This window comes from Zalophus californianus, chromosome 5, assembly GCF_009762305.2.
Source record: "Zalophus californianus isolate mZalCal1 chromosome 5, mZalCal1.pri.v2, whole genome shotgun sequence".
Lineage (NCBI taxonomy): Eukaryota > Metazoa > Chordata > Mammalia > Carnivora > Otariidae > Zalophus > Zalophus californianus.
This window is the reverse complement of record NC_045599.1, coordinates 111,724,278-111,742,353: the sequence shown is the minus strand read 5'-3', so window position 1 is coordinate 111,742,353 and position 18,076 is coordinate 111,724,278. Positions and strand designations below refer to the sequence as shown.

Below are 18,076 nucleotides of genomic sequence, written 5' to 3'. Positions count from 1 at the left end.
AAATACGACCTTCAAAAGACAACAGAACAAAGGGAAGACTGCCTGAGCCTGGAGTCTAGAGATCTTGATTCTGGTCCCTGCTCTGCCACCGATTTACTGTGGGAACTTGGGCAGATTGTTCTTCGTCTCTAGGCCTCAGGGAAATAAGGCGGTTGAATAACATTTATTGAGCACATGCTCTGTCAGCTGCTGTTCAAGTGCTTCTGTGCTTTAACTCAAAGACTTTCTGGACTTCAAGGCTCCCTTCCCTTCAACAGGCTGTGGTTTAAAGTAAGAAAGGCTTTGTGGAGAATGTGGGACTTGAGACAGAACTTCCAAATTCCCACGGGGACAATATCGCCAATCAGAGGAAAGGCATGCTATCTCAAGGCACTTCTCTGCCAGAAGACAGGATCGCCTGCCTCAGAACCACCTTTGGAACATGTCTGAAGGCAAATTCTCAGCCTCTTCCTCCAGAGATTCTAATACAGTGATTCTGGAGTGGGGTCTGGGAATTGACTAGAAGCTTCCCAGGTGACTCTGGTAGTCAGGCAGATTTGGGAAGCACTGATCCCAACACATTCCCCTATCTATGAACAGGATCATACCAAGACAGCCTAGACCTATAGCTGCCTACCTCATCAACGGTATCTCTGAGCAGAGAAATGAATTCTTTGGTTGATTAATGCAACAAACATTTAGCACCTGTGGTTGATTAATGCAAATTCTTTGGTTGATTAATGCAACAAATATTTAGCACCTGTGTTCTAGGCCCTGGGCCAGGTGGTGATTATGGGCCCTACTCTCAAGGAACTTCTGTTCTGTCTCTCACTTCTTTTAGAAGCAAGTTATCTAGCCAGAACCAGAAGGGCATCAGGAGGTCATCAGCTAATCCCATCATTACACAGTTGGGGAAACCAAGGCCCAGAGGGGGAAAGCAACATAGTCAAGACTACACAGTGAGCAGATGTATTTTCTGCTCCCAAATCGGCTGAGGTATCCCAGTGTTCTTTCCAGGAGGGGGCTGCATTCAAAATCTGTGCCGTCCACTCTTCGCGGCTTTAAAAAAAAAAAAAAAAAATTATTTTAGAGAGAGCTCGCACACAGGGGGAGCAGCAGACGGAGAGAGAGTGAGAATCCAAAGCATACTCCTCCCCAAGCACGGAGCCTGATGTGGGGCTTCCTCCCACTATGGTAGATCGGTAGATCGTCACCTGAGCCCAAAACAAGAGTCCCATGCTCAACGACGGAGCCACCCAGGTGCCTCCACTCTTTGCTTCTTGCTAAACCTGCATGGAGCAAATGTTCCTAGCAGTCTCACTTCAGATCTTGCTGTCATTTTTAACCCTCAACATTCCTTCAACTGGAATGGAGGAAGGAGGAAAGAGGGAGCACCATGGGGTGTTTTACAAACCTAGGAGTAAGAAATATTTCCTAGGATTGAGCCTTCCATCAGTTCTTCAGTGATATTTTAAAGCCCTGTCCCCTGGCTGTGCTGGAGAACATTGTGCCTGTCTCCTCTTGCACTTTAGAGCCCAAAGAAGAGGGGGCAGCCTCATGGGTTGACAAGGACCGGCTCCCATTTCTGCCCAGACTTGCTTATGTCACTGTCGCCCGGAGCCCAGGGAGGAGAAGGAGGGTAAGTTGTGCCCGCCCCTGAAATGCCAGCCGCCCTGCGATTGGCTGCAGGGGCTCCGGCCCGGCCGCGGATTGGTCATCGCTGAGGGCTTGAAAGGTGGCTGAGAGCATCGGACACCTCAGACGGCGCTGGCCCGGGATCAGACCGCGTCTCTGGCGAGACGCGCCCTCTGCCCGCCATGGCCCGGCTGTTGCGGGCGTCCTGCCTTCTCTCCCTGCTCCTGGCTGGCTTCGTCCCGCCGGGCCGGGGGCAGGAGAAGTCGAAGGTGAGTGAGCCTCGGGGGTGGGGGCCCGGCGGGACGAATAGAGCCCGTAGGTGTTCATCTGTCGGTGGCGAGGCACCTTTCTTCCCGGACTCCCCTCCAGCAGAGCCAACACCTGGTGCGCTGACCCTTAACTCTGGTTCCCCTCTCCGCCTCCGGGACCCCCACCCTGCGCGCCCGTGTCTTCGCAGTTTCATCAGTGGGAGATCTGGGTGCCCTGGGTGGGCAGAATGAATAGGGAGGAGGGTCACTCTCGCCGAGTTGACCCCGTCTACCGCACGGTTACCTCAGTGTCGCCTTGCTACGTGCGTGCCAAGACTGTCCCTTGCTACTCCCCTCCAGGAGGGCCTGAAGGGGGCGGGGGAACAGAAAAAGGCTAGAGACTCGGCGTCTGGGTTGGCTGCGGAGGTTCCCCGGGGAGACTGACAGGCAAGGAGAAAGGGAAGGAGCTGGGTGGTCCCCGACTGGAAGAATTGCGACAAGGGCTCTTCTAGCCCAGGAATTAACGCAGGTAGATATGCCCACTTGGGTTCCAGGGCGTTGGTAGAAGAGGCAGAGATCTGTGACAAGAAGCACTCTGGATTGGCAGTGCACAACCCCCAGGACCCTGGCTAGACCCTCAATCCTTTCTGGCCTCCGTTTGTCCATCTGTGGGGGGCGGGGTGGAGTGGGGAGGGTGGGGCAGGGGCACGATGAAGCTGATGGTTTCAGAGCGAATGCCTCGAGAAGCTGCAAAATCCACACGGTGCTCTGTGAAGGTCTGTCTGCGGCAGCCTTACTACCCACCACCCACTGCCCACAGCAGCCTGAGCAAACCTGGTAGTTGGAGAAAGTTGGGGACTGCCAGCTCAATAGGAAAGGCAGAATTTTCCTGAGCCTTCATCTATCCCCAGCAGCATGTGTGACCCTTAGCTAGAGTGGGGATGCTGAAGGCAAGAGTGGGGTGACCCAGCATACTTATCTCCTAGGATAGCACCTGTAAAAGTGGGCCCAGCAGACTGCTCTTCTCCCCCAGGGTGGGAGGCAGAAGCCAGGCTTAGGTATAGACCCAAAGAGAAAGATTTGTCTCCACCCTCCCAACACACACACACACAGACACACACACAAACACACACACACACACACACACACACATACCCCACATGCTTGTGTAAGCTCAGGAGAAGCTTTGAGCTTCTGTCTTTCTAAAATCTTCTAGGTCTTTATTTTAAGATCTTAAGAGTCCATAATTCTATTTCCAAGGTTCTATCTACTGTTCAATTAGCCCATTCCACACACAGGGTTCCTTCTGCATGTTTCTATCCCGCCATCCTCTCCTGTCCTCAGCTAAATCCTATTCAGTCTGTTTCTCTTTGGAGTAATCCTAGAAACTGGATGGCTATGAAGGCATTTCGCCCCCCGCCTTCCCCTTTGTATCCAGCCCCGTTCATTATCCCCAGCTCAAAAGGCATTTTCCAGGTTAGGGATGGGACTGAGTTTCAAGATTGTGATGTGGGGTAGAGGTAGGGGTAGGCAGGCCAGCACCATGGAGTCAGCCCTTGACTCTCAGTTTGGGGAAAGCCATAGAAGATTGGGCACTGACTCGAGAAGGCTGGAGGGAAGAATGTGGACCCCATGAATAACTCATCACAGCTGTGGTTTCTTTGCAGGACTCTGGGGGAGGAATAGGTGGATTCAAAGAGAACAGGATGGGTATGGTCTAGAAAAGTCTTAGGGTGAGGTATGATTCTATCAGACGCAGCCGGTTAGGACTTGCTGACTAACGACAGTCTGGGCATGTCCATCTCTGCTCTCAGGCCCTTAGAGTCGAGATGTCACAGCTCCGGATTCTAAGACTCAACCACCGACCTTACCTCCGACTCCCAGCGCCAAGGGTAGGATGGTGGGGCACATGAAGAACGGGATGGGCAATAGGGGACAGTCTTGGAGGGATGTCTGCCTCCTCCCAGCTCAAAGGGAGGAGCCGGATAATGAAGGAAATCCTCCTTCCCTTGCTGTGTCCCCTCTGCAGTCCAGCTTCAAGCTACCCAGGCTCCCTGTTCTTGCTGTGCAGAAAGACTCTGCAGAAGCTGGAGAGGGTAACAACAGCTGACGTGCACGGGATCCTAGTAACCGCTGGTTTCTAGGTGACTAAACGAGGCAGAGAGAATCATGGAACCGCAGGCTGACAGAGCTGAAGAGCCCTTAAGACAACACTGACTCTGAGCCCATCTGACAGGCGAGCAGCCAGAGCCCCACAGAAGGGAAAGGAGTCATCGCACAGAGTCAGAGTTCTGGCCAGGCCCAGGCTCCTTTTACCACCCCACACTTACGGCAGTGGTAGATGGGAGAGGAGAAAGGTCCAAGAGCAGAAGTCCAAGCCAGCCAGGGTTCTGGCTGAGACCCCCTCCAACTCCCAAGCCAGCAGCACTCTGCCATATTGCCCAGCCACGGCAGGACTGGAGCACCTGCACTGCCCACCCCCTGCCGCCTCTTCTGGCCTCCCTGTCTAAGGTGCGGGGTCTCTGGCGTTCATGGGCCCCAGAGGAGGGAAGGGGGCCCACAGCTCACCTAAGAACAGCTCACAGCTCACCTAAGGCTCAGTCCTGATCTAGGCCATGGCTTCCACCACCATGGGCCACCCTCTGACCCCCCTCCGTCTGAACCCACAACCCTGGCCTCAGTGGCCCCGGTAGACAGCTTCGAGGCTCTGCCCTTATCCCTTCTCCTGGAGACACCTCGTAGCATCATCTTCTCTACACTGGCTGGGGACCACCAAAGCTTCTTCACGATAACGGAGGAAACTCAGGGCTTTTCCCTCTAGCTGTAGGAAGAATAATCACCATCTCCTGATGTGGGGATTTCTCTCCAAGAGGGTTTCAAGACCGTTTTGATTTGCACATAGATTCTTACAGCCATTTGGGGAGGCAGGTGGCATTATCCTCGCCCGTCAGCCCACTGAGGCTCAGAGAGTAAAAGTGACTCACTCGCCAGGGCCACAGAGCCAGCAAAGACTAAAAAGGCTAGTGAGAAGCGAGTCCCCTCGCCCCACCCCCATCCCGAAGCTGTGCCCAGAAGTGGGTCGTCCTGTTGTTTACAAGCTTCTGTTATTTCGACAACCTCTTGGCTTTTGTTCTCTTCATTTCCCAGAATTTGTCTTTGGATCAGGGTGGAGGGGTGAGCCGGGAGGCCTTGCCTTCCAGCTGCTGGACCTCTGCGGCCAACAGGGCTGGGTTTGTTGGGCTCTCGTTGTATTCTGTGGGGGAACTGACCCAGCTGGGGCCAGGGAGGCACAGGGGCTAGAGGAATTAGGGTTTGGACCTGCCTCCAGCACCCACCAGAAGTCACAGGGCATGGAATGCCAGTCTCACGGAAAACAGGGAGTTGGCACCGAAGCCAAGAAGAGAGCTTGCAGCTCTCTGGGAATGGCTTGTTGGAGGGAGCCCTACCTCGCCTGGCTCAGCAGGCCTACGACATTTCCCAGACTGAGATGGCTTTTCTACACCCTCCTGGGGCCACACCCCGCCAGCCAGATGACTCTCTTCACTCAGTCGGGCCCAGGTACCTCACCTCAACAGCAAGCCTTCCAGGACTGATGGGGAGGAGAGGGTGTGGATTTGCTTCTCTAACTCCCACCACCTGTCTCTGTCTCTCCTGACCTACAATGCTAGTTTGCACTTCATTTGCTTATTGTCTTGGCACCTCTCTCCTCTTCCATCACGGCCAGAGGTGACCTGATACAATGCTGGCAATCATCTTCCTTTCCCATCATGACCAGCGCTGCTGCTGACTGTGTGATGGCTGTCAAGACACCCTTTCAAGAGTAGACCCAGGTTTTCATGGCCTGTACCAGAGCTGGGGTGGGTGTAGAGTGGAGTGGGACGCAATGCCCTGCTGGTTGGCAGTGGTCCCATTCCTCCTTCCCCGCTGCTGGTGACGCTGGCAAGCCATCACGGTTGAGCATAGCTGATCCAGCTCAAGGTTCTCATCTTGGAGAAAGAGGAAACTGAGGCCCAGAGAAGAGAAAGGGCTAGCCCCGGACCGCACAGGGAGTTAGTGGAGAGCTGGATGTGGAATCCAGTTCTCCCACCTGAGTCCATTGTCCGATACTTGTTCTGGATTTGACTGGGGCTCAGCAGCCGGGCACAGAGGAAGACATACCGGTCATCCCAGCTGCACACTTACAGAGAACATCTCCCATGGGCGAGGCCCTGTTGCTTTCTCCTTCCCAGCACACCAAATCCTTCTGGCAGGGCTCTCCCCTTCCTGGCTCCTCCTACTTCCCTATATTTTAGCAACAGCCTCAGCTTTCCAGTCCTCCAGATCTGAATCACCCCTCTCCACACGGCCCCTTCCTCCCTTCTGTTCAGCTCCTCCTTCACAATGCGGTCGTTCAGGCCCACATCGTCACCTGCCTGGCTGGTTGCAGCGGCCGCCCCAGGAGCCTCCAGCAGCGCCTCCCATAAGGCAACCACCTATTCCGGCACGGTCTCTGTCCGGGCCTGGCAAATGTTTACATGTGAGCACGGGAGGCGAAGTAATAGTCACAATAAGCAGTACGGCAGGGTTCCACACACTCATCAGCTGATTAAGTGCTTTCGTAAGCACTCCCTTGCACAAGGAAGTAGACCTCAGTTCTGGTCCAGTTCCAGTTCTCGGAGTGGTCTTGGGCAAGTCACTCTCCCTGTTGGTATCTTTCATGATCTTGAAAATGGAGATGCCCAGGTTCCCTTCCGACTCTCACCGCTCCCTGGTGCTGGTCTTCCTCTGTTCCAGACGGACTGCCACGCTGACGTGAGCGGCACCATCTATGAGTACGGAGCCCTCACCATCAACGGGCAGGAGTACATCCCCTTCAAGCAGTACGCTGGCAAATACATCCTCTTTGTCAACGTGGCCAGCTACTGAGGCCTGACAGGCCAGTACATTGGTAAGAGCCCAGCCCCGCTCCCCTGCTGTGGGGCTCTTTCTGCCAGTTGGGCACATTTTAATCACAGGAGCTTTTTTGGTGCAAGTGGGAAGGGGTGACCGTGATCATGAGATTCCAAGCCCTGAATCCCAATTCTATTGCCTTCCATATTTCCGTGAAGATGACTATTTAAGCCTGAGGTCTGATTGCCTTCAGATTATGTTCTAGAAGATTCCCAGTGACCCTTCATCCCTGGGCACCCCAACTGCCCTGAAAGCAGAGGGATGGAGGAGATTGGGTCTGTGCCTGGAATGGTCTTCCAGTGGAGTAAGAGATGGTAGCTTTATCCTGCTGAGAATTTCCCATCTGCCCTCGTGCTTCTGTTGGCCCCCATGTGGAAACCAGGCAGTTAGACCGAGGCCCCGAGTACGTGTGTCAGTGGCAATCCTAGGTCTTTCACCCAGGTTTCGTGATCCTGGTATCCTCACTCCCCTCTGCTGAGCCGGGGCAAGGAGACAGCCAGGGGGAACAGGCAGGACAGAGGCATCTGACCGCACCCACAGGAAAATGTCGTGGGGCCGAGCACAGTCTGCTAGCAGGGTTGGGGGGAAGAAAGGGCAACCTGACCCCGAATGTCTGCCCAGCAGTTTCAGGCAAATTCCTGGAAGTGGAATGATGGTGGGCTGGATGGCCCAGTGGGCACTGGGTACTCTTGTCTAGAATACTTCTGTCCAGCCCTTGGAATAGAGCAGAGCGTGTTTGTGCAAGAGATGGGCTGGGTGCTGGCACTGAGGGAACTGGGGAGCTGGGCCAGGGCCTCCCTTCGATTCCCAAACTGCCAGGAAGTCCTCTGCCTTCTGCCCAGGGATGTATGGCTCTTGCTCTAAGAAACTCAATCTTGAGAGTCCTGAAGGAGCCCTCAGCCTACTGGCCCAGTGGCAGCGGGCAGCTGACTGACTACTGATTTGAGAAAGGGCACTGCTCTTTCCTCCCCAGACCTCTAACCCAACCAGACTGGTCAGGAGAATGGGGCTTGTATCCCAGCCTTGTCACACTCCCTGGGCCATCTTGGGCAAGGCCCTTACCCTGTGAGGCCTCGGTGATTTCAGCTCACAGTGGGTGAGCAGGTAGAGTTGTGCGGATGAGGCAGGGGTCCTTGATAGTCTACCTTCATCTCTGCTCTCCCTCTCCCTGGCCCAGAACTGAATGCACTACAGGAGGAGCTTGAACCATTTGGCCTGGTCATTCTGGGCTTCCCCTGCAACCAGTTTGGAAAACAGGAGCCAGGAGAGAACTCGGAAATCCTACCCAGCCTCAAGTGAGTGCTTGCTTGCTTGGTGTCCTGAGAAAGTTCCCCTGAGAAAGCACAGCCCCCCTGTGCCCCAGCCGAGGTGCCAGGCCTCTCTTGCATTGGACCCTACTCGTGATGGGTACTTAGCCACCAAGAACTACACTCCTCTTCCAGGAACCCCGGTCACTGGCATGAACGGAAGAGGGGTCGGACACAGGGATGACTGTGTGTGCACGCATGATGGGATGGCGGGGGTGGGGGTGGGGGTGGGGCGGGGAGAGTGCACGCAGGGGACAGGGTTACTGAGAAGGTACCAAACCAGAAAAAGAAGCTTGCACACCCACACCATGCCTATGCCCATTCAGTACTCATCAGCTCCCACTGCCTGGTGAGGAATAAAATCCAGATTCCCAACGCCCCTTCCCCGTTCAGTCCCTTCTTGTCATCTCTGAGCCCCATCTCCTTGGGACCCACATAAGAACATTCCTTGCAGGTATGTCCGACCGGGTGGGGGCTTCGTCCCCAATTTCCAACTCTTTGAGAAAGGCGATGTGAACGGGGAAAAAGAGCAGAAGTTCTACACGTTCCTGAAGGTGAGTGCACAGCCACCCCTGTGGGAGTCGCTCAGCCCGGCTGACCCTGGTTCTGGACAGAGCTGCAGTCACTCCTGGCTCCAGCCCATGCGGAGACAAGGCCCGTGCCACCCGCCCCCACTTCTGGGCCCCTGGGGGGATTTCTTGGCATCTATCATTCCAACCATAAGGCTTGGCAGACCCTAGGATCTCAACAGCCCATTTTATAGATAAGGCCCAAGCAGGGCCCCAGAAGGGACAACCTGCTAGAGCCAAAGCCAGTCCTGGGATTCCATTTTCAACTCAAAAACTGGTGCTCTTTGCTCAGTGCCAGGCTTCTCCTACCTCCACCCCGGAAGGCCTGGAGAGGGAGGGTGGGAAGGGCCCCAAGCAGGGTTGACGCTCTTATCCCCGCTGCAGAACTCCTGCCCTCCCACCTCAGAGCTCCTGGGCTCACCTGACCGCCTCTTCTGGGAGCCCATGAAGGTCCATGACATCCGCTGGAACTTTGAGAAGTTCCTGGTGGGGCCAGATGGTGTACCCATCATGCGCTGGTACCACAGGACCACGGTCAACGCCGTCAAGATGGATATCCTGGCCTACATGAGGCGGCAGGCGGCTCTGGCGGTCCAGGGGAAGTAAATCAGACCTGCCCCACCCCGTGTCCACCGTGCAGGGGCTGGGGAGGGACTCCGTTCAGGAAGGAATCCATTTCTCCAACCACACCACACTCCCACCATAGACCCCTTGCTATTACACCAAGGCCCCAACCTGACACGAGCAGGTGCGTACGATTGCGGCTGTACCGCTATGCACGTGGGTGTCTGCACACATGCCTACAGGTGTGTGTGACCACGTGTATGCATGAGTGAACAGCCACCTGTGTCTACCTGCGTGAAAACGGGGAATGCGTACCATATGCGTACGCACAGCTGTGCGCTACAGAGTGCGAGAAAATACCTCCCCTTTCTCTCCAATTCTGACCCCCATAACCATTCACTTTCAGCTGAGCCCACGGTAAAACCAGCTCTAGATCCAACTGTTCTGTTCTGACCTAGACCTCAGCTTTGGGGCCAGCATCTCCCATTGCCTCCAAGTATCACCACTGAAGGGCCCAGAAGTTTCTGGGTCTACCACACTGCCCAGTCTCCCTACTCTCTACCATGTAGCCCCTCTCCTTCCTGAAGGGCCCTCCCAAGCCCCCTACCCCACCCCATAGTGCTCCCTGAGAGCAGCCAAGGCAGATGTGAGAGCAAGGGCCACGTTCCCCGTGTCAGGAATGGCATCTCCATGAAGGAGGGGCCCGAAGCCCTTATGGGCGGACCTCCCCCGAGCCTGTCTGAAGGGCCAGCCCTTAGTGCATTCAGGCTGAGGCCCCTGGGCAGGGATGCCACCCCTGCTTTTCTGGAGGATGTGCCCTCTCCCCTCACCCTGGTCCCTGGCATTAGACCCCAACCCCCACCCCCGGTCTGCCCAGTAAAGGCCTTTCTGCAACAGCTGAGCCTACTGTGGTGCTTCCTCCATGGGGCCACCCTCGCTGGGTTGGGTGGTGGGGCAGGGCGGTGGGGGGGAGTTGGGGGAAGAAGAAAGAGATGGAGGGAGTGCTTCGGGCCCCTGCTGTTTGGTTTCTACCTAGACCCACTCTGCTTCTCTAACTTGGCATTTGGACTTTACAAAACCAGTTCCCATCCACACTCACTCCCTCCCACAATTCTCCAGGCAGCTGGGGCTGAGACGAGGTCGTCCATGTGACAGGTGAGGAAACAGCCTCACCAAAGGGCCGGCCTTGCCCACTGCCCCCTGACCTGTGAGGGGCAGGACTGGAATTTAAACCCAGGTCACCTGACTCTCAGCCCAGACTCCTTCCACTGCCCCTGGGTGCCTCACCTTCGGAGAGGCTCAGAGCAGAGCCCCGGGGCTATCTGCCAAGAGCCCTGGTGATGCTCTCAGGGGACTAGGGGAACGGGCCCAGAAAGCAGCACCCTCATTGACGGGGAGGGGGACGCTAGCCAGGGCATAAAAGAACACAAATCATAGAACACTGATCTTCAACTTGGATTTATGTCCAAGACTCGTGCAAACAGCTGCCCAGGGACAGCCAGCCACCCTGATCTGGGCCTCTGGCACCCCAAGCCTCCAGCTTCACGGTGGGCCGCTCAGCACATGTGGCTGGCGGGGCCTTCATCCCAGGCTGCCATGGCGCTGGCAAGGCTGCCGTGGGTGAAAGTGGCCCTGCAACAGGACGCCTGTCATTCTCTCCTGCTTCTGGGAGCAAACCCGCTCTTCCCGCAGCTCCTCAGAGGGGAAGGCTTGGGCACGGGGCGGGTCCAGCTACTACAGAGCTTGAAGCAAAAATTACACACATGAATGGGACATGTTCCACAGAGGGGCTGGAACCACTTCCAGGGAAGTTTCAAAAGGAAGAGGTCTCCACTGCACCCCTCTCTTGAGACTGAGGTTCCCCAGTGATTCCACAAAGCATGGCAGGTCAAAGTCGGATGAGGCCTCTCGCCACCTGGTTGCAAGGTAGTGAGTTTCTCCTGGTCACCCCGAAGGAGAGGCCAAATGGAAGCCTTCCGGGTGGAGCCTCTCCAGTCTGGAAACAGTTTACTTCGGGCTGGGGCACAAGCCAGTGGCCCATCAGCCTCCCATCCAGCCAAGGCTCTGGCCACACAGAGAACATGGCCTCTAGTTTTTCAGCAGTCTGAGATCAGGTGGCTCTGTAAAACGAAGGTGGAGCCAAGTGACATAATCTGGTCTCACTGAGGCCCCTCACGGTCATTTTTCGTAGACTCTAAATAAAGAAAAACATTGAAGATTTTAAAAATGATGGGGTACAGGAGGTTTCAAAGGCCTACGGAAACCAGCAAGTAACAATGGAAATCACAGAGTTGAGTGCTGCTGAGCGCCAGGCCCTGGGCTAGGACCTTAGGTACATCTGTCATTCAATCCTTGCCCTGCCCTCTGAAGCAGGCAGATTATTTTCCCTTTATGGAGGAGGGAGTAAGGGCACAGAGAGATTTTTAAGAATTTGCCTAAAGTTCCAGATTTAGGAAGTGTTTGAGCTTAGCCCGTCTGGCTCCAGATCCCAGAGGTGGAGCAGTTCTCGGGGTGGGGACAGCCCTGCCCATTCACCCCTCATCCCAGCAGCATCCCAGGGGCTCCACACAACCTCTAGGGCTCTGCCAGGAACCATGAGAAAACAGCTGACCAGCCTGATGCCTCCTCCCAACCGCAGTGCCTCCATGTCATCCTGCAGCCCCTGCTTGCATACCTTTTGTGAGGGGCCCTCTCCCTCCCGGCAGAGCCGGCTCTGGCTCGGCAAAGCCATAACCCATGGAAAACACCTGTTTGTGCTGAGAAGGATTCGGCTCCCCTGCTCCCTGCCAGGAGGCAAGGGAGTGCCTTCGGCCCCGGAGAGCCCCATGGAAAGCAAAGGCAGTCACTGGGGCCCCGGAGTCCTCCTGTGACCTGTGAACCAACCTCTGGTCCTCAGCTGCTGCTGGTCGGCACCATGACCGGATGGAGCTTTTCAAAGTGCAGATCTGATCTCTTATGCCACTCTGCTTTAAACATGTCCAAGGGGGGCACATCATCGCTAGGATAAAGACTAGCCCCGCTGTCCATCATCTGCAGGTTCCTGTTCAGCCTGGACCCACCTACCTTCCTGACCTTGCCTCGCCCAGCTCTCCTTCCCCACCTTGTCCTCGGCTTCTCCAGTCTTCTCTGGCCTTCTCTCCATCCTCCAGTTGGCTTCCCTTCTCCCCTCCCTCCCACCAGGGCCTTTGTATTTGTCATTTCTCTGCAAGTACATCCTCCATTGTTCCCCCTTTGCCTGGTTAATGCCATGCGCTCTGAGGGTCCCGACTCCAACGTCGCTGCCCCCGGGCCCAGGTCAGGCCACCCTGCTAACTGCTCTCATAGAAACCTGCTCTCCTTCCTTCAGGGCACCTAAGTGCAATCAAAGGCCCGTCTGTGTGACTTTGTGTGTGCATTTTATTCATTTCTTCCTCCCTCACTAGGCAGTAAGCTCCGCAAGGGCAGGAACCATTATCTGTTTGTACTCACGTGGCTTCCCTGGCACCCAGCAGAGCACCTGGCATTTGGACACCACACTCAGATAAATGAATGAATGACTTCAACCCCCTCCCTCCGCAGTCACCTCCCCATCCTCTCAACACTGTTGTGGAACGTGAGGTCTCTCTTCCACCAAGAGCAGAAGGTGGTGACATCATCCCCAGACTGGGGCGTTCCTGGCAGGTAAGAGTATCTCCCCAAGGAGAATGCAAGACGCAGGACTAGACCGCGCTCACCTGGTTCCACAGGCCTGGCTGTGGGCGAGTCCATCACTTGGGAGCTCTGATTGCGCATGCCTCCACAGGGCGGCCGCCAGGTGTATTCTGGCTGCAACGAAAGTGGTGCTTAGTAGTCAATAACCACACTCAAAAGTGACAGTAGCGGCCACCACGCCAGCACAGCACTGAACACGTGCTAATCCAGTACGACTGAGTCCTGAGGAAAACCCAGGGGGCCATCCCCATTTTACAGGTAAGGACACTGAGGCTCAGAGGGGTTAAGAAACTTGCTGAAGGTCATCTAGCTAAGAAGGTAGCCAAGCTTTGGTTCTAGGTCTCTATAACCCCAGAGCCCTTCTCCTAAGCCCCGCACTCCACTCCAGTGTAGATTGCCAAGCGGATGTGTGTAAGGACCGGGCAGAGCAGAAGAAGCTGGAAGAGAGGCCAGGCAGGAGGCACTGCCACTGTCCGGGTGGGAGCAGGGATACCAAAGCAGATGGAGCGGACGGGACAGGGGCCAGGAGCTCTTTGGAGAAAGAATGATAAGCAAATAAAAGGAAAGAAAGAAGGGAGGGGAGGGGACAGGAATGCAAGGGAAACTGGGAAAGGGGAAAAGAGAAGGAAAGCAAAGGGGGGAATGCATGGTGAGGGCCTGGTACCTGGTTACAAGTGCAAGTTCTAAGAAAAAGTCAAACCCAAACTCTGATCCCCGTGGCCTGCCTGGTTGGAGGGAGCCGTCCTTCCTGCCCTCCCTCTGAGCCTTTTCTGTCCTATACCAGAGACCCTGAGCAGCTTTGGGCTGGACGGTCCTGCCTGGCTCTGGGTATCTGCCTGCACACCACAGTGCTGTTCAGCCAAGAGCCAAGGATGCAGTCTCAGACCCCCTCACTTGACCTCGCCCTCTGCAAAGTGCGTGGGCTGGCCTCTCTGTGTGTTCTGAAGGGGGGACACAGACTCACCAGATGGAAGAGGCGTGAGTTTGGGAGTGGGGGTGGGTGCTCCATGGCCATGGGGGGCGGAGGGTAGCGGATCTGGGACCAGTCCTCAAAGCCGTGGTGTGGTACCATGGCTGGCATGGGCGTGTAGGCATAGGGGTAGGCCCCGCACAGATGCTCTGGGTGGGGCTCCAGGTGGTAGCGCTCCGCCGAGGCCTGCGAGAAATGTTGACATCGGGCTCTAGCCTGTGACAGGCCATCCCCAGTGACACCCGTCTCCTCTCCCTTTCTCTACTTGGTATCTTAGTTCTCTGAAGGCTGGCAGATGGGCACAGGTGGCTGGGTACTGGGACACAGGTGGCCGGTACAGGGGCACAGGTGGCTGGCAGATGGGCACAGGTGGCTGGGTACTGGGACACAGGTGGCCGGTACAGGGGCACAGGTGGCTGGTAGATGGGTACAGGTGGCTGGTCGATGGGCACAGGTGGCCGGTACAGGGGCACAGGTGGCCAGTACAGGGGCACAGGTGGCCGGTCGATGGGCACAGGTGGCCGGTACAGGGGCACAGAATATCCACCGATGACAGCTCATGTGTGCCGAGCACCTACTCTGTACCAAGTACTGTTTGAAGTGCTCGACTTGCATTACCTCCTGAATTAGCTGGACAGCTGAGCAGACACTGCCCCTCCCCTCAGACGGTAGCTCCCCGAATAAGGGAAGATGACGTAAGTGCTGCTTCCTCCCTCAAACCTCCTCACCTTTGCTTTCCTCTTCTGCTGTTTGAGGGCTTCTTTTGTCTTCTCCTCATCTTTGAACGCTTTTAGCTGAGAGAAGGAGGGAGGGAGAGAAGACTGTTGGCACACGTGCTTCCTGGCCAGGCCTGGACCCAGGCCGTAAGCAGCCCCGAGGGCTGACGGACTGATGCACGGGGCCAGCACTCTCGGCGGCCCGCCTGGCCCAGCCCGGGGAAGGAAGGCCCCCATGGGGCAGAGCACAGCCCCGGCTGGTGGCTGCAGGTGAGGCCTGCTCACCGTGGGTGGTCTGAACACAGGTCAGGAGGGTTCACATGAGCCTCCTATTGCTGTGCATCCCCATTAACACCCTTTAGTTCCATTCAGGGAGAGAGTGGGGGCCTCTGACTGTGGGGGCGGGAGTCAGAGGTCAGAGAGGGGAAGGGACTTGCGGAGGTACGCAGAAATCTGGTAGCAGAGCTGGAAGAACCAGTGCGTGTCCTGACTTCCAGTCTCACCAGGGACCCTCCGATCCACACCCCTACCCTGTGAGGACAGGCTGGTTGCTCCTTCCTGGGCCCAGCTGCTCTCACCTGGGCATTGGACAGGGTGACCTGGGCCTGCAGTTTCTCCACCTGCTTCTTCAGCTCTTCCTTCTCCTCATTCATTCGTTCTCGATCACTGCGCTCCCTCTGGAAGTCCTCCTCAAAGATCTTCACCTGGAGGGGAACAGAGAGGAGGGGAGGGGTGGGGAAGATGAGGGAGGAGGGGCTCAGACCGCTCTGGCCTCCTGCTGGTTTCACCCCATCCTCACAGACATTGTGAGGAGGGGAACGGGTGTACCTCTGGCTCCCCACCCCCACCTGCAAACAGAATAGATCTGGGTCCCTCTATTTTATATTCTGGGCTTCAACACAGGGCTTTATTTAAACAAGGTATCTGTGGCTTAAAAAAAAAAGGGGGTCACAAGCCCCCAACCAGTCCAATCCTTTCATTCTGCTAAGGGCCCCCACGAGAGGCGAGGCCACAGGCCCAGAGTGTGGGTGCAAGACTGGAGCTTGTCTCCTGGCTCCCAGAGGACCTACAGAACTCTCCCAAGGCTTCGAGGGTGCCTCGCGGCTCCCTGCCTCTGAGCCTGCACTTTCACATCCCGCTGCAGACCAGTGAGACACTGGCCGGGTCAGAGATGGTTTACGAGGCTCCAAAGCATGACATCAAATAGAAACACGTGGGCGAGCCCTAGCCTTTCCAGTTTCCTTTCAGTCCTTCCGTGCCCCTCAAGGAGAAAGTCTCCATTTATGCTCTCCTGTCTTTAACATCTTTCCAGTACTTATTAATTTCCCTTCCCTTCCCTCAAAGAGGACTCAAGTTCAGAGTCTTCATCAGGCAAGAGTATCTAGTTAGAGTTTAATAATACGGTTTTCCTTTTACTGTATTTATTGCTTATAGTTACTTTCCATTTGTGGCAAATTATAAACACTGTTTTCCATTTATAGTAGTGATATAAAGCTCCTTTTTAAATACATTTATTGAAAGTAACTTATTTAGGGGCGCCTGGGTGGCTCAGGCGTTGAGCGTCTGCCTTCGGCTCAGGTCATGGTCCCAGGGTCCTGGGATCGAGCCCCACATCGGGCTCCCCGCTCAGCGGGAAGCCTGCTTCTCCCTCTCCCACTCCCCCTGCTTGTGTCTCCCTCTCTTGCTGTGTCTCGGTCAAATAAATAAATAGTCATTAAAAATAATAATAATAATAAAACAAATAAAAAAAGAAAGTAACTTATTTAAAATTTATTTTTTTATTATTTTTAAAAAGATTTTTATTTATTTGACAAAGAGAGAGAGAGAGAGAGCGCACAAGCAGGGGCAATGGCAGAGGAAGAGGGAGAAGCAGGCTCTCCGCTGAGCAAGAACCTGACACAGGGCTCGATTCCAGGACCCTGGGACCATGACCTGAGCCAAAGGCAGATGCTCAACCGACTGACCCACCCAGGTGCCCCTAAAATTTATTTTTAAAATATTAGGTAAATAATAGCACAACTGGGGTAGAGAGATGGTTAACTCAAAAAGGTGGCAGAGGAATGACCTAGTTAGGGACACAGTGCTAGAAAGGATAAACCTATAACCAGACAGGGGTCCAGGCCAGCAGCCAGAATGTGGACTACTAATTAGAGCTTCCACATGACGCCAAGCCCATCGTGGGTCCTCAGGAATGCTCCAGCTCCCCACTCAGCACCTACCTGACCTCCTACCTCTCGGGCTCACCTGCTGTTTCAGCAATTCGTTCTGCGTGATCAGCTCCTGTTTCCTTAGGAGGCCACCAGCTCCTTCTGGGCCCCCAAATGCTGCTGGTGGAGAGGAGGGGGAGGCCTGGATGCTCAGTGCTTCCTCCAGGGCCTGGGATCGAGAAGAAGGGAGACAGGCCCATTAGCAGAAGCCCTGGAAGTCCGGCCGCGTCGGAAAGGTCATCTTCAGTGACCCCCTTCCTGACATGAGTGACAATAATAACTGCCACCACCAGGACTACTTAATAAGTGCTACCGTACTTATTTACACTATACACACATCATTTCATTGGATCCTCTCCATGGTCCTATGAAGAAAGATTATGACCGTCACCCCCATTTGACAGACGTGAAAACTGAGGTTCAGAAAACCATGATGTGTCCAAAGTCACACAGCTTCTAAGCAGGCTAACTGGGGGGGGGGGGGGTCCTCACATAGAAGGGAGAATCTCCCCTTCCCTGAGCAGGTGCAGCTCAATTCCTAGCACCCAGACCTAGAGAGAATATTAAGCCCTTCGGGGAAGCTTCCATGTCCTCAACCACTGCCTTGCCCTCGGATTCTTGAGCTTTCCAAACCCATGGTTACCAAGCCAACTTTTCTGTCCCCAGCTCTTCTCTAGTTAGATTACACTGGAATTGAATTTTGACTTATTTAATATTTTGCCTAAGCCCGAAAATGGGCTGAAACATCACCAAACAACATTTTGAAAACAGAAAAGAAAAACACCCTTCTACCGTGCTCACAAAATCCTTCCCTTTATGGAAGCAGTATGCTCAGAACTTAAGAGGTCTCTATTAACCGGTTTTCCCTTTAGCTCGGTGAGCGTGGTATTTGAGAACTCTGGAACCCTGCTCAGGACCCACCACGCTCATCGCCGCCTGGACTTTAGCCCCTGGCGCAGTGGGGCTTCTGCTTGCCACGCATTAGCAGTGCCCACAGTGCCTCCCTAGACAGTGGGGGATAAAGAAAACGTCCCCCAGCTTGGACTTGGGCCCCCACTTAGTCTCCTTGACTCTCCCGGAAACCCACGGAGACTGCTGAGCCGAGAGTAAGCCCTGGACGCTGCAAGGGGAAGTCATGGCTCTATTTTATCCTCCTGCTTATGTGCCTATTTTTTAGATGAGAAGACTGAGGTCCAGGGACCAAGAGACACTTGCCTGAGGTCACAAGCAAAGCAGTCACCCACACGTGTGTCTCTGTCCCC

The 18,076-nt window shown here is 55.1% G+C and overlaps 2 protein-coding genes across 9 annotated transcripts in view; one reads left to right on the top strand and one right to left on the bottom strand.

The window, feature by feature from the left end:
* The first annotated feature begins 1,691 nt into the window (after positions 1–1,691).
* GPX3 (glutathione peroxidase 3) lies at positions 1,692–10,127 on the top strand. Its single transcript, XM_027605857.1, has 5 exons — positions 1,692–1,883; positions 6,636–6,789; positions 7,969–8,086; positions 8,553–8,652; positions 9,052–10,127. The coding sequence occupies exons 1-5, from the start codon at positions 1,797–1,799 to the stop codon at positions 9,271–9,273; spliced, it is 681 nt and encodes a 226-aa protein (XP_027461658.1). The 5' UTR covers positions 1,692–1,796; the 3' UTR covers positions 9,274–10,127.
* A 546-nt stretch (positions 10,128–10,673) lies between these two features.
* The window catches only part of TNIP1 (TNFAIP3 interacting protein 1), a 49,522-nt gene continuing 42,119 nt past the window's right edge, over positions 10,674–18,076 (bottom strand). For 5 of the 8 annotated variants that reach the window (XM_027605849.1, XM_027605856.1, XM_027605854.2 and 2 more), the window contains 6 exons: positions 16,852–16,983; positions 15,186–15,311; positions 14,620–14,685; positions 13,886–14,077; positions 12,945–13,035; positions 10,674–11,425 (listed from right to left, as the gene is read on the bottom strand). In XM_027605849.1, coding sequence (XP_027461650.1) covers positions 11,391–11,425; positions 12,945–13,035; positions 13,886–14,077; positions 14,620–14,685; positions 15,186–15,311; positions 16,852–16,983 — 642 coding nt within the window. In that variant the 3' untranslated portion in view covers positions 10,674–11,390. The remainder of the gene's footprint in view (positions 11,426–12,944; positions 13,036–13,885; positions 14,078–14,619; positions 14,686–15,185; positions 15,312–16,851; positions 16,984–18,076) is intronic. The other 3 variants (XM_027605852.1, XM_027605850.1, XM_027605851.1) reach the window with 3 other exon arrangements.